General features: G+C 38.5%; 1 protein-coding gene across 1 annotated transcript in view; it reads right to left on the bottom strand.

Moving 5' to 3' along the window:
- Positions 1-328: 328 nt before the first annotated feature.
- LOC123680725 overlaps positions 329-15570 on the bottom strand; it is an 86464-nt gene continuing 71222 nt past the window's right edge. Inside the window, exons 10-19 of the mRNA XM_045618769.1 lie at positions 12581-12711; positions 10257-10517; positions 8159-8549; positions 6178-7449; positions 4287-4685; positions 3939-4226; positions 3534-3782; positions 2943-3106; positions 2603-2863; positions 329-1681 (exon numbers count right to left, since the gene is read on the bottom strand). Of these exons, the coding sequence (XP_045474725.1) occupies positions 1403-1681; positions 2603-2863; positions 2943-3106; positions 3534-3782; positions 3939-4226; positions 4287-4685; positions 6178-7449; positions 8159-8549; positions 10257-10517; positions 12581-12711 (3695 nt within the window). The 3' untranslated portion in view covers positions 329-1402. The remainder of the gene's footprint in view (positions 1682-2602; positions 2864-2942; positions 3107-3533; positions 3783-3938; positions 4227-4286; positions 4686-6177; positions 7450-8158; positions 8550-10256; positions 10518-12580; positions 12712-15570) is intronic.

Here is a 15570-nt window from a genome sequence, read left to right on the forward strand (position 1 = left end):
TAAAAGTACGGTTGCTCTGGTGACAGATAACTCATCGAAGTTAAAGGAAATAGTCACCGGCTTTTGAGGAATTTGACATATACGGACCACCAACTTACTAACCATGTAACCAAGGTGATATAAGGACCATACCCACAGGCACAGTAACACTCTTCATCTTGAAGTCAGTTCTGCAAACTCATTGATAAAAATCCCTTCGAGCAGGCTTTTTAAATGACGCTCCAACATATTCAAGCATAGTTACCGTCATCTCAAGATTTATGCGCCAACCAATTGTTGAAAACACAAAATGGGTACGTACTTCAAAAAACTGAATCAATTACTGAAATGATCTATAAAATTTTATTTGTGCTGTATTACATTTCAATAAATAATCATATCGCTGAAGACAAAAAAAAAAGTACAAACTTCGATAAAACTTTAACATATTAAAACAACCTATATATTCTAAAACCTTAAGTTAGAAAAATATTGGTATAATGTAAAAATAAAACATGTAAGCAAAAAGTACAGTTAAGTATTCTATCCAACATTCAGATGTAAAAAAAGACAAGACGTCGCTGTTAGCACCCAATTTGAAATTTCAACAGTAGAAAACTATATAAATAGTGAATAAGGCAGCACACCAAGCGATAAAAAGCCAAACATGGGGTATATGTAGTAAAAAACGCATATGAATCTTTTGGAAATATTTAATATAGATTTTCTAGAATACCTGATATAGTAGGAAGTCTTTCTTTATTCCACACCATTCAATAAACACGGTTATTACCACAGCTTTATACATTGTAACGGTTAAGTATACATGACATGATAAATGGTTTTATGTATAATCAAAAGGCGATTTCGAATGAAACCTCACTCAGGTGCAACACCATACCTTCAACAAACGAACAAAATATGAAAACATATAAACATTTTTTTCGAATCAAGGTATAAATTTCAAAATGGAAACTATTAAGACTAACCATATATCCTATAATTTTTTTTTTTTCACAACACTATCTTTGAAACGACGTTCCAATTTCAGTCATTTCCACACTATCAACAAGGTAAAAAAATTTCCATCCTAAAAACTTTGGAAGATTCAAAGTTGTCTTAAGAAAATTTGGCCAAATGAACTATTCTTAAATTTACGTATTTCGTTGAGGAAACATTAGAAATGTAAATAGAATAAAATGACAAACACACCGATTGCACAGAATTCTTGAATCGAAAAGAAAAATGACCGTGGCAAATTCATCATTTTAATGAGAAAAAAAAAATCAAATTCCCTCTTAGGCCAACCCATTGGTCTTTGGTGATGTCACACCGTTCAAGAGATCCTCGTGCCAGTTCGTCATCCATAAACCTAAATTTAAAAGTGTAATAAATAGGATTCTAAACGTGGGTGGAGAGTAGTTCAATTTGCTGCCGACTCGGTAATTAGTTTGTTGTCTATAGGAGAGCTGTCCTTGACAAATTCCTGATCACCGTTGGTGTTGCTCACGCTGTTCGATTCTTTGCTGCTGCTGTTATTGACTATTATTTTTTCTGTTACGACTGGGGCTACTCCGTTCTGCTTTGGCTTACCGACCTTTGTTGTTGTAGCCGTTTTTGTCGTATCTGTTGTAGTAGGTCTCCTTATGGGAGCCCTGGCTGAAGTGGTCGTTCGGTTCGTTGCTGTTTTCGTGCCAGTTACCTGAAGAATTCAAATAAATAGTTAATCTTCAAGCATCACAGAAAACCGTTGAAGTAGAACAAAGAAAACTTTGAAAACAACAACAAAATCTCAAAAAAGCTGCTTTACAAGGAAGTACCTACAAAAAATTTATGTTTTTATTGGATATTTATGGCAAATTTGTTGAAAAGTTATGGAAAGAAAATATATTGAATTTGCACCACAAAGGAACTGCAAAGGGTATGGTTCGTATATCGCCGAGAATTCCAGAGCAGTTACTAGTGGTTTTCAATATTTGAGGTAACCTGCTTTGTATTTACAGACCGCTTGACACTTGTCAATGGTTAACTGAAGTCTTCTTTGACAGAATTTTGGAGGTTATAAATGGTTGATCTCTTTTAATTTGTAAATAACTAATAGTTCTTGATGGCTCTGAAGGGTATTAGTTTCATAATTAAAACAATAAAATTTTTGAGTTTTAAATGTCATGGAAAATACTCATAACCAATAATCTGAAAATTGAAATGACAACTGTCAAGCCGAGTGGGCGTGGTTACCGAACCTAACCAAAATAAAACTACGGTTGCTCAGGTGACAGATAACTCACCGAAGTTTGAGGAAATAGTCACCGGTTTTTGAGGAATTTGACATACACGGACCACCAACTTAATAACCACAGTAACCAAGGTGATATACAGACCATACTCAAAGTCAACAATTCTTATCTTATTTCCCTGATATGGCTCTGCCAGACTTTACAAACTCTCAAAGTTTTCAGATGATGAAATAAGCGCGAATTTATCGAGTACTGAAGTCAATGAAACTTGTTTCGATGATTTTTGGCGAGAAATGCAAACTTCAAGGTGAATCAACACATGTAGTCTGAGAGTACATATTTTGTGTTACGTTGTTTTGCATATATTATTAAAAAAAACAACCTACCTCAGTTTTTTTAGTAGCTGTTGTAGTTTTCGAGAGAGACTGAACAGTACTGGTCGTTTTAGTGACTGTCCTCGAGGCTGCAGTCAATTTGTTCGTGGTCTCCTTGACCTGTTTATCCGTGACCGATCTGGTCTTGGACAACGTCTTCGAAGCTGCATCCTTCACATCCTTGTTAGCCAACAAAGACGAAGTTTTAGTCGCCGTGGTTCTGGATGTTAGGGGTACTCTGTTTGCCGTTGTCGTCGTCCTTGCTGATGTAGGCTGAAATTTACATAACCGTTATGTCAACGTCAAATATTTCGACAGAAACGTCAAATTTTGACATTAGATCGACTTTTACCTTTGGTGCATCTACAGTCTTGGCTGGGGCCGATTTCAGAGTGGTTGGTCGTGGTTTTGGCTGAGCAGTGGTCGTCGTTGCACTTCTTGCAGACGCCAGAGTAGACCTGGCAGTCGTAGCAGTCCTGGCTGTACTTGCAGCTGTCGTACTCTTCGTACTGGATCCTAAAGAAGGAAAATCGGAAGTTAGCCTCGCAATCAGGCAAAATCAGTTTTCCAATGAAGCTGTCACTTTTGAAACTGTCATTTTTTGACATTTGATAAGTAAAAACTACGCCAAATGGATCTTTTGGCACTTTGGCATTTTTGGATCGTCATGAAGCAACTTCTCGGCTCGCAAAAATGAAACTGATGAAAAAATGAGATTTAAATGTGATTCGACACCATTCGGCTTTTTTCCTTCGGGCCATTTGAAGGATAAGGTCTATGCCAATGCTCCACGATCGATTCAAGACCTTAAAGATTTGTGAAGTTTGGCTGATATCGTTTTCCATTGTTAATGGCATACATCCTCTTTACAATGATAAAAACACCAGTTTTTTTTTAATCAAAATGAAACCTCCCATAGACGAAATCTGTATAACACTCTTACCTTCTGTCGTTTTCTTTATAGCCCCAGTGGATGGTTTTGAGGCCGGTCTAGCCGTACCGTTCGTTTCGTTAGTTTTGGGGGCCAATTTCGTCCTGGCCGATAATGGAATTCTGGCTGTGGTGGTTCCGCTTGGTTTGGGGGCTGCGGAAGTGGATGATTTGCTGGCCATCTTGGGGGCGGCCGTTTCAGTCTTTGTTATGGAATTAACCTTCGAGGTTGTAGAATTTGTCTTAGGGATCGTTTTAGTAGCTGCAATCGATGAAATTTTCGAATTAAAAGATGTTTAAGCAAGTATTTTACCACAATATTGGATCGTAATCTTAGAGTATGGAGGAAGAGACATTCAAGTAGGTATACTTCGAACAAAATAAAATAGTTCGCAAGAGCTTAAAAAAAAATTATTACCTGGTTTTGGACTAGGCTTTGTAGTTGGTTTGGATGGCGCCAAGGAAGTTCTGGCAGAAGGTGTCTTTTTGGGAGCAGTTGCCGTTGTAGGTTTGCTCTTTGGTGCGGGCTTCTTGTCTTCTTCTTTAGCCTTCACTGCCTTATCCTCAACCACGGGTAGGACAGGCGAAGCTTCACTTGTTTCCAACTTATTTCCAACCGGTGTTGAAGATGTCAGTTTGAATAAGTCTGGCTGCTGGTCTCTCACTGGTGAAGAAATATCTCCAATCTCCACTTGGTTAATTATATCTGGAATCGGATCAAATTATATTCGAGTCAATTTTATTTTCTTCAATGCAAAATGCTCACCTGCGGACTTATTAGGACTGAGAGGAGACTCCATTTCTACAAGTTTTGATCGGTTGAGGAAAGAATTGATATCCTCTGTGTTTATCGAAGACATTTCAACAGCAGACTTGTTCAAAGAACCTTGAACATCAGACACATCAATCAAAATCTTATCCGCTTCCGGAGTAGGCTGAGAATGCAAGTCCACATTGCTTGGATCGATATCCAAAGACAAGGGCACCTCAGTTTGTTCGACAGAGCTGAAAGACACGGTTTCTTCTTTCACCGGAGAAATTTGGGATTGTTCCAGCTGGTTTTTAGCAGATTCGCCACTGGTCTCATTGAAAGAACCGGGAATTTGAGATTCGGTCTCCAGAACTTCAAATGCAGGTGAAACACACTTTTCTTCAGGCGATGAAACTGGAAATTCAATTGAAAAATAGTTCACAACGTTTCCTTTCAACAATTTCCACGGGAATAATAAACTTAAAAAGGTACAGGAGAACTGAGAATATTAGGCCAATTGAAAAAATCCCGGTCTGATGCACAGATGGCGGTGCTAGTATTAAATCCATATGATTTGTAGTTAGTACCAACCTTTAAACGATACGTGTCTAAAATTAACAGCAGTCCGTACAATTAAAGATGGAAAAAAAAAAGAATTTCGTGTGCTGATAAAATATTGCTTTTTGAAGGGAAAAAATACAGTTGAAGCAAAATCTTGGCTTGATGAAGAGTTTCCGGGGTCTGCAAGAGGAAAATCAACCATCATTGATTGGTATGCAAAGTTTAAACGTGGTGAAATGAGCACCGAAGACGGCGAACGCCCAAAAGAGGCTGTCACCGACGAAAATATCAAAAACTTAACAAAATAATTTTGAATGACCGTAAAGTGAAGTTGATCGAGAAAGCAGACATTGTGAAGATACCATCTGAACGTGTACATCATATCATTCACGTATATTTGTACATGAGAAATTTGTGTGCAAAATGGGTGCCGCGCGAGCTCACAATCGATCAAAAGCAACAATGTGTTAATAGTTCTGAGCAGTGTTTGAAGCTGTTTAAGTGCAATAAACCTGAATTTTTGCGTCGATATGGAATAATGGATGAAACATGGCTCCATTATTTCACTCTGGAGTCCAATCGACAGTCAGCTGAGTGGACTGAACACGATGAACCGAATCCAAAGCAAGAAAAATCACAAAAGTCAGCTGGCAAGGTTATGACATCAGTATTCTGGGATGCGCAAGGTTTAATATTCATTGATTACCTCCAAAAGGGCCAGACCAAGACAGCGATTATTATATAGCGTTATTGGATCGTTTGAAGGATGAAATCGCCCCATTAAAAAAAAAAAAGGTGCTGTTTTTTCGAGACAATTCGCCGTGTCACAAATCAATTAAAACAATGGTAAAATTGCATAAATTGGGCTTCGAAGTGCTTTTGCATCCACCGTATTCACCAGATCTGGCCCCCAGCGACTTTTTCCTGTACTCAGACCTCGAAAGAATGCTCGCTGGAAAGAAATTTAGCACCAACGAAGAAGTAATCGCCGAAACTGAAGCCTATTTTGAAGCGAACACAAATTTTACTACAAAAATGGTATCGAAAAGTTGAAAGATCGCTATAACTCTCTCGAATGTGTTCTACTATGGTAGACCGGGGACTTTTCAATTGGCCTGTTAATTATTAATAATACAAGTACACAAGGCTTAGGATATTCTTCCACAAGTTCAACATTCAAGAATAAGCCATGAACTGACTAGTTTTAGAATGAGCCTTCAGTACGAGTATTTCACGTTACTTTTTCTAATTCACTGAATTTTCATTGAAATTAACGGAATATGTCTATTAATATCGTTTAGTGATGTTTGGAAAGCTTGAAATACTAATGCACATTTTAATTTACCTGCATTCAGATTGTCTAACTGCATCACATTTTCTAATTGTTCTTTGGCCGTATCTTCGTCAGACTTTACAGTTTCGGTCCTGAGGAATTCCTCGATATTTTGAGACGTTTCCGAAGGAACAGGTACCTCTTCCTGCAGGGGACTTTCCAATTTATCACAGGTTGTAGTTACTTTGAACGATTCGAGTTCGCTCAACGACTCTGTCTGATGGACAACCACCACATCGTCCTCCTTTATTTCGGCAGTGGAAACGTCCTGTTCCAACAAAGGACTCTCCACCTTATCGACTAGCAAGCACTCTTCTTGGGAAAACGAGTTCATTTCTACCTCTTGGGAGAGCGAAGTGATTTCGTCCTCTTGTATCGGAGAAATGTTTTCTCTATCTGTTAAAACAGGGGAAGTTGCTTCTTGTACTGGAGAAACTATCTGCCTTTCAAGGTCTGGAGTGACCTCCCGGACAATCTCCTCAGGTTTGGGCGAAATAGCAGCTTCCATCGGAGCCATTCCTTCGAGCAGTTCTCTTTCATCTTGTAAACAGGAAATTTGAACATCCTGAACCGGAGATGTCAAATCTCTGTCGGAAACTGGAGAAGCGACTACTTCAACCGGAGACAAGACTACGCTTTGTTGTTCCGGAGAAGGAATACGTTCTTCTTCGAACACAGCCTTCTCTTCGGTTACCTCCTTTTCCATAGCAGGCTCCTTGTCTTCCTCCGAATGTTTATCTTCCATCAATTTTTCCTCTTTCTCGCTGAGCAGATCTTTCTCCTCAAACACTTCCTTCTCTTCTTTCTGGGGTTCGTTCTGTTTTCCCATCAAAAAGCAAACGTCCTTCTCCTCAACGGGAGAACATATGTCTTTTTCTTCGTGGTTCGAATACAGTTCTTTCTCTTCGTAAGGGGAAACAGACTTTTGCTCCTCGACGGGCGATGTTAAGTGGTCGTTTTCGAACGGAGAGTGAGATTTGTTCAATCTGTTATCTTCTTCGATTTGCATTGTTGCCAAATGTTCTTCCACTTGTGTTGTTGCCAAATGTTCTTCCACCTTTGGCAGTTCGCATTCTCCAACAGAGGATGGTGTTTTGAGTTCTTCTCTTGGGGTTACGGAACGGTCTTCTTCGAGGGGTGAAATAAGATCTGCAGGCGATTTTGACCTTTCTTCATTTGGCGTGCTGGATTGTTTGATATCCAGATGTTCGATCTTGTTATCTTCGTGGTCCAGATCTGTCATGAATTCATTTTCGTTTTGTTGGGGCTTTTCTTCAGAATTACCTGGAAAGAAACGACAGAAAATTCACAGCAAATGCTTTAACGTGGATAAGAAATAATGTACTCGCTGACATGAAAAACACCAAGTTGGTATGTTTTCATTGAATACACCAACGTTTTGATCAACTAAAGGGTATCAGAAGATTTTCTTCTTGATATTGTATAAACATTTCCTTTATCCAAAACTGATTCAAACGAATTTGCCTCATCTCTGTCATTAAATTGTTAGGACGATTTGAAACTTTCATTAGATAAAGCACATCCGTTTGATTCATATGTATTAATAAATCCATTGTTGTGCTAAAATTTCCATTATACCGAACATTGCAAAACAACCATCTAAAAATCTTGATGTTAATACCCATTGATTTTATTTTGCCTTTTGTTCAACATAAAATCATTATACTATGTTTCCATATGATGAAATTTGCCTCTTCAGTATCAGAATAACAGAAAAAAGGGATTTTGGAAGTTGTTTCTAGTTTATATTCTAAATGTGGATTAAATGTTTCAAATTCTAAAAATACGTAAATTTGACATTTCTATTTTGAATTATGAGTTGGTATATTCTATGCATCTCAAACCACAATCGCCAGTAGGACCACAGAACACGCGCATCAGGCGTTTTTTTGCGAGTTACAAGAACGAATGACACATGGAACCATAGAATTCTTTGGCAGATCTTTCTTTTTCTTCTTTTAATCCAACTCACCTAACGGATAGTGCTCTGTCAAATCGGAAATTGTGTCGTCGAACAACGGATTCGTGTTGTCCTCCCTGGCGATGAACTCGTCCACGTCCTCGGGAAGAACGTGCACCTTGTTCAGATCGAAGAGATCGTCGGACCTGTCCTGGTGGAAGGACATCGACATCGGGTCGTCCTTTTGCACGAAATCGCTCTGGTCCTGGCTGACCACCGAGTCGTTGAAGGAGGTGCCCAACGTGAGCTCGGACTCGTCGCCGAAGTTCGCCCTTGTGGACGAGGCCTCTGATTGGTCCAGCAGCTTGACGGGCGTGAACGGTACCGCGTTACGTCCGAAATGGAACTCGTCCAGTCTGCTATTCAGCGCGTTGATGGCGTTCGTGTCGTTGTTGAAGCCGTCCTGGAACAAAAAATTACAATTGGCAACGTTGAACTAGCAGTCCTAGATGAGCCACTCAAATCTGACGTTTTTGGAACGATTGGTACAAGCAGGGTGGACGCAGAGAGGGGGAAGTCAGCTTAATGTCTTCGATATGAAAAGCACTTTCAGTACTCATGGAACAGTGGACCAGCTAGGCCTCTATGGTGGCAATACAGCCACTTATTTGTTGAGAATTTAACGTTGGAAGGGCTGTTTCAAGTTGCAATAGAATTCTGAAGCGATTTAGACATCAGAAAGAGATTGATACAAGAGTTGCCTTTTATATTTAGAGACTTGGCAACCATGATGTCTAAAGGTCAAAAGTTAGTGAAAACATATTAGGTGTAAAACTTTGCCTCCGCCGTTTTGCAATAGAAGGCTGTAACGGTAAGTGGTAGTCGAAATAAGTAGATCGTAGATGTCATACGATGAGCTTAGGTATTTGTAAACATAACGCTATCGAAATATTAGTCGATTTTCGTCTGCATCCTAGAGTTACTCTCGATTAAACATATCAGCTCACGAGCCAAATTCTCGTCATTTGCGGTAGTTTTAATTTTCTGCTTCAATATGAAGAAATCTGCGGCTGAGGCTCAGCGAATACTCTCAAATACCCATTAGTGGAAGTAGGTGCCAAGAGTGGTTCCAACGCTTCAAGAACGGTGATTTTGACGTCGAAGATCAGCATGGCGGTGGAATAGAGAAGGTTTTCGAAGATTGGAGGCATTACTTGATCACGACTCGTGTCAAACGCAACAAGTATTGCGTTGCAGGATCGTTGGGAGGACGCAGCAAGCAAAGATGGAGCTGCTTGCAAGGCAAAGATGGAAGGGATTTCTGCATAGCATTGTGACTGGAGACAAAAAATGGGTTCATTACGATAATCCCAAGAGCAGAAGATCACGGGGATATCCCGGCCAAGCTTCCATGTCGATGGCCAAACTCAATATTCACAGTTCCAAGGTAATGATCAAAACGGATGTACACTTAATTGTTTAGATTAGTGATGTATATCTATGATTTATCTTTGGGATAAGATTGCTCATTCTCAAAGAAAATAAATGGCAAGTTCTTTCATTGTTCGAATTATTATTACATTTTTGGACAGAGGATGGAAATATCATTTTTTACCAATGCTCAATATTTGGTGGGACCAGCTCAGCGTAGTGTATTATGTAAAGTAAAGCCTTGAATTTCTGGACAAAAAACGGCGGAAGCAAAGTACGCCTACGTAATAATAATAATCCCTTCATTCCTTAGAGCAAATTTACAATTCTGCGGTAAGAGTGACATCATGAATTTAATTCACTAACCAAATTACAATAAAACATAATTCTAACGATGAAATGAACCTCATTTTCTTAATTATTTTCGAAGTCTGCACACGTCATAAAACTCTTGAATGTTATATGATTCCTCAGATTATCAGGAAATCAGCTAGCTTAAGAACACTTCAACATTCGAGCGCAATTTTTATTGTTTGCGCAATGGAAAAGTATCAATCTTCATGAAGAATATTTTGAGGAATAACAAAGCCGTTCAAATGATATCTATTCTTGTTTTCTTATCCATGTTCGTAATATAAAACCAAACCTTCATAGTAAGTGAAAAAATCAGCTGTCAGGACCGAACCGAGAATAGCGTGGGGCCTCGAATAGACCCCTGGGTAACACCCCTTCGACTCACCTGGTGGCCATTGCTGAAATTCTCCTCGGTCTCGCCCGGTTTGAGCGAGATGTCTTTCTCGAAATCGCATAGATTTGGCAAGTTGATGTCTACCTCCGTCGGAGGCGGCTTCTTCGGCGACCTGGACAGCACCTGGTCCTCATCCAGCAGCCTGCCCAATGGCGAAGCCACTGCGCGCGCTGGAGACGGGATGAACTCTGCCGCGTTCGGATTTAACTGGGACATCGCGTTCTCTAAGTCTTCCTCCTCCTCCTCTGCAACCTGGGAAAAAAGAGAGGAAATTAGGAACAAGGTTCAATGCAAATTTTGCGAAATGATTTATTGGTTTCTTCCATCTCTGACAATAGTCCAATCAATGGTTTTCCAATAAATAGCTACTAATAAAAAAAAACAATCTGTTCGGATTAGAACCTGGAGTTGATATTGTACTGGCTGAGTGCTTTGGTCATGCTGTCACTAGAGCTTCAATCATTATTAATAGAAAACTATTTTATCAACAGCAAATAAAAACCAGCAGTAAAAAGCAAACAATTTGGATATTATTTGAAATAACCAAATCGGTTTAAGCATATGAGATTCCTCAAAAAGAGGTGACTTTAAATCCAATTTCGGTGAGTTATCTGTCACTAGAGCAGCCCTACTTTTATTCTTGTGAGGTTTGATAACCACGCCTACTCGTATTGTCATTCTATTTTCAAATCACTGTTTATGAACATTTTATGGAACATACGACACTCAAAGACTTTATTAATTTAATTATGAAAGAAATACCCTTCAGAGCATTTAAGAACTTTTAGTAGTTCATAAATTACAAGAGATTAACCATTTATAACCTCCAAAAATATGTCAAAGAATGACAAGTGTCAAGAAGTCCATATATACGAAGCAAGTTAGCTGAAATATCGAATACCGCTAGTAAGTAAACGCTCTGAAATTCTCGGCGATGTGTAATTGATGATTTATTTGAGAATACACATATATTTATTTATTTATATCCAAACTCTGAGTATCCAAAGGAATCGACTTCGGATATGTTCATAAGAACCACCCTGTATACCTTAACGAAAGCCCATATTTGAGGGGTCTATTCTCGGGACCATGTTAAGAAAAAACTTCCTATGAACCTATGTCGTAAACGTGCTAACTTTTGAGATACAGGGTGGTATAGTTTCCAGAAGAAAATGCAGTGTCCTATCATTTTTTTCTCCAAAAACTCGTACAATTTCATAAAAATATCTGCAATTCCATCATTGTGGTTATAAAAAAAATTTGGAGATGTTTCCACCCTGTATCTAGAAAGTTAGCGCGTTTTGACATACGTTTATATGAAGTTTTTTCTTCACGTGGCTTCAAGAATCGCCTTCCCAAATATTAGCATATCATCAAAGAACACCCTGTATATGAATGATAATATTTTTCTGCTATAACTATTTGGCTATAACTAGCCTGTTCACAATTGTGAAATTTATAGTTGAGTATCCCTATTCATAAGTGAAGTTGAGATAAGCAGCAGATTAAATTAGGAAGATTGGAACTATTATCAATTAAAAATCTTTCTTTTCTTCTATTGTATACCGATTCCCCTCATTTTTCTATAAATGAAACCATTTGAAACTTTTGTTTACTTAATCGTATAGCTTTGTATAGCGATTAATTATCTCATACATTAAAATCTCCCTGATTAATACCATATTTGGTTAAATTACAATTTCCCCCGACCTTGGGCAATCACATATACTCAGTGTGCTCGAAAATAATCGTTAACGACCCCTTTTAACGATCTACTTATCTGTTAAAGCATGACTACCAGACACATTAATTAAAATGTATGAATCGTTGAAGTATTTGAAGCATAAATTTATTGGGTACGGAAGATAATTTGCGCTTTTTTAATCGAAAAGTTAAGACAGCTGAAAGGGATCATTATTTTAACGAATCAAGACAAAATTCAGGCTACGACTATTTGTCCAATTCGAAGAGACTTTTTCAAATTATAAATTATTGCGAAATAACTGGAAAGGTAATAATTGTATCAGAAAAAGTCCAATTATTCATAAATTATGCTTATATTTATGAAAATTACCCATATTCAATGATAAACGACAATACCCGTTACTTGAAATCTATCACAAATTGCCAGATAACCTAAAAATTTAAACTCCAATGACAGCTGTCACCGTTAGCAGTGTTACCAACTGCACAAATTACATCTGCATAACGGACCACAGAATCTCATCATCAAAATGAATGGAAAACAAAGCGCAATCTCAACGTACAATAAAGGCCACTTTAGTAAATCGGCCATAACGTCAACAATATCTCACCTTCGAGCTTAGTTGCAACGGTTTGGGGTTGTTCTCTTTGTTCGCCTCTTCACCACTGACGTAGTTCCACTCTTCTTCTTCCTCTGAATCGCTCTCTGCCCCTGCATCAATTAGCTGAGGCACATTGTGGACTGCAAACAACAGAAAGGTTCTACGTTTAGAATTTCGCTCGTGAGTATGTGGGTCGGGGAAAATAGATATTCAACTTCACGAAAGAGTTGTTTACTCAAGCTGGCGCTCTTCCCAGAGAAAAGCCGTTCTCAGACGCGTTATTGGTCCTTCGCGTCGGAAAAGCTTTTCCGTTGCTTTCGATTTCTCCGCTCAGTTTTCCCCAAGTTCATTGCCAACGGTTTTTATCAATGAGCTATTATTAGTCGGCCTCTATTTGTAAACAAACCGGCGCCTGACGTTTATTTCACAAAACACGCATTCATCCTCCAGTTGGGTGATAGCAGCCTTATCGACATCTGTTTTATTTATGCGTGAACGCGAAGAATAACCTTATCGTTATTGAGAACAAAGGCCAATTAATCGGGAAATATGAGGATGGATCAATCTCTAAACGATCGTTGCAAAACGCGATAAAAAAACTGCGAGTATTAACAGAAAATCGCTATAGTTGAGGAACTGGGTGAGACCATCGGACTGATCCCTGGGGAACACCCCAAACAACGTTTGGAGGCTCAGAAATGGTGGATGTTTATCCTATCTGGATAATCTCTGTATGCAGAATGAACATAAAACTTAAATAAAACACACTTTCATTTAGAATATCGATAAAATTTTTATTTCAATAAAATGCTTGAACCTTCCCATTACGTGTGGAATACAACATCATTTAAATGACCTCCGCGTGATCTCTCACAGGACTCGATCCTTGTGAGGTAATTTTCGATGACTGGCCGGCACATTTCAGGCAATATCTCACCAATAAATTGACAGATATTGGTTTTCAGATGGCCAATAGTCTGAGGATTATCGACATAAACACGATCCTTCGCATTACATCCCACGATAAAATCCAAAAGGTGATAAATCACAAGATCTTGGTGGCCAATTCATATCACAGAAACGAGAAATTACGCGTCTCGGGAATTTTTCTTGCAATAAACCCAAAACGGGTGTGGCTTATTGCACCATTTTGCTGGAAACACATCTCTTCCAATTCCATACTATTAATTCCAGGCCAAGAAAGATCGGTAATAATTTGGTTATACCAAAAAAAGTGTGAGGATCATGTTCAGTTACCAGAAAATCGCTATAGAAGGAACCGGATGGAACCATCGCACTGAGCCTTGCGGAACACCCCAAGCAACGTTTAAAACCACAGAATTGATCGATGATGATCAGATCTAGAGAGTCTTTGGGTGTGGAACGAACATAGAAGAGAATATTGTGACTAATACCAATGTCATCACATCGATGTTCGCCAAAACTCAAGTTCGATTTTCGTCGAGTATGCACATTATGAGAGAGCTTGGTGAATCATCCCAAATTGACGTTATCGTCGTAGATTACTTATGCATCTTGAGAACAAAGGCAATTAATCAACGGATTTAGGAATGAATCAACTCAAGTGCGTTTTCTGGATTGTGCAAATACTGCAAGAGTCGCATTCAGTTCATAGAAAATCGTGTTAGAAGTAATCGAATTGAAGCCTAGGTTGACCCAACGATATAATGAACTATATGTAGATGCTAATAAAATCCATATCGAAAACTTGAATTTAATTGATGACAAATAGATCATCAAATCTCAATATAAACATCAATGAATCGAACAATTTGGCGACTAATATAGCGTTATAATTCTCAATCATGTAATTTTCTATTGCGATATTTTCGATTGATCAGCAGTTATGATTGTTGTTTCGGAGTCTAGCTAAGGTAGAAAAAATTTTCTGTCTACAAATTGTAAATTTCCGTAAAAGAAATGCATTACAGACCGATCTGGACAACTTTGGTTTCATGTCTGTCTGTGTGTACGCAAATTCTTGATTGTGCAATTCTTATCAGGTTTTAAAAAATTTGGAAGGAATTTTCCTGTAGGAATGTTAGAATTTCAAAAGGTTATAATGGCAACACTGTGTATTATTTTCTTACATATCTTATGTCTTTGTGTTCGGTACGTTGTGGCATTTCTCTCAGTAGTCACAAAAGGGCACTGATTTTTGAAAAATTCAAATATTTCTAAACGTTGTTGAACCTTGCATTTTTCAATAACTAAATGGCAAAACCTACTGAATACAAAGGACTGAAGACAAACGTGTTAATGAGCAGTGTTTGAAGCTGTTTGAGTGCAATAAACCTGCATTTTTGCGTCGATATGTGACAATGGATAAAACATGGCTCTATAATTTCACTCCGGAGTCCAATCGACAGTCAGCCGAGTGGACTGCACACGATGAACCGAATCCAAAGCGAGGAAAAACACAACAGTCAGCTGGCAAGGTTATGGCATCAGTATTCTGAGATGCGTGAGGTATAATATTTATTGATTACCTCCAAAAGGGCCAGACCATCAACAGCGATTATTATATAGCGTTATTGGATAGTTTAAAGGATGAAATCGTTAAAAAACGGGCCCGTTTGAAGAAAAAATGGTGCTGTTTCATCAAGACAATGGGCCGTATCACAAATCAATTAAAACAATGGCAAAATTGCATGAATTGGGCTTTGAATTGCATCTGCAATCACTGTATTCGCCAGATCTGGCTCTCAGCGACTTTTTCCTGTTGTCAGACCTCAAAAGAATGCTCGCTGGAAAGAAATTCAGCGCCAATGAAGAAGTAATCGCCGAAACTGAGGCCTATTTTGAAGCGAAAGACAAATCGTACTACAAAAATGGTATCGAAAAGTTGGAAGATCGCTATAATCGCTGTATCGCCCTCGAAGGCAACTATGTTGAATAATGAAATCGAATTTTGTCGAAAAAAAATGTGTTTTGCTATTGCAGACCGGGGACCTTTCAATTGGCCTTTTGGATTAACC

The sequence above is a fragment of the Harmonia axyridis genome, chromosome 5 (assembly GCF_914767665.1).
Source record: "Harmonia axyridis chromosome 5, icHarAxyr1.1, whole genome shotgun sequence".
Classification (NCBI taxonomy): Eukaryota; Metazoa; Arthropoda; class Insecta; order Coleoptera; family Coccinellidae; genus Harmonia; species Harmonia axyridis.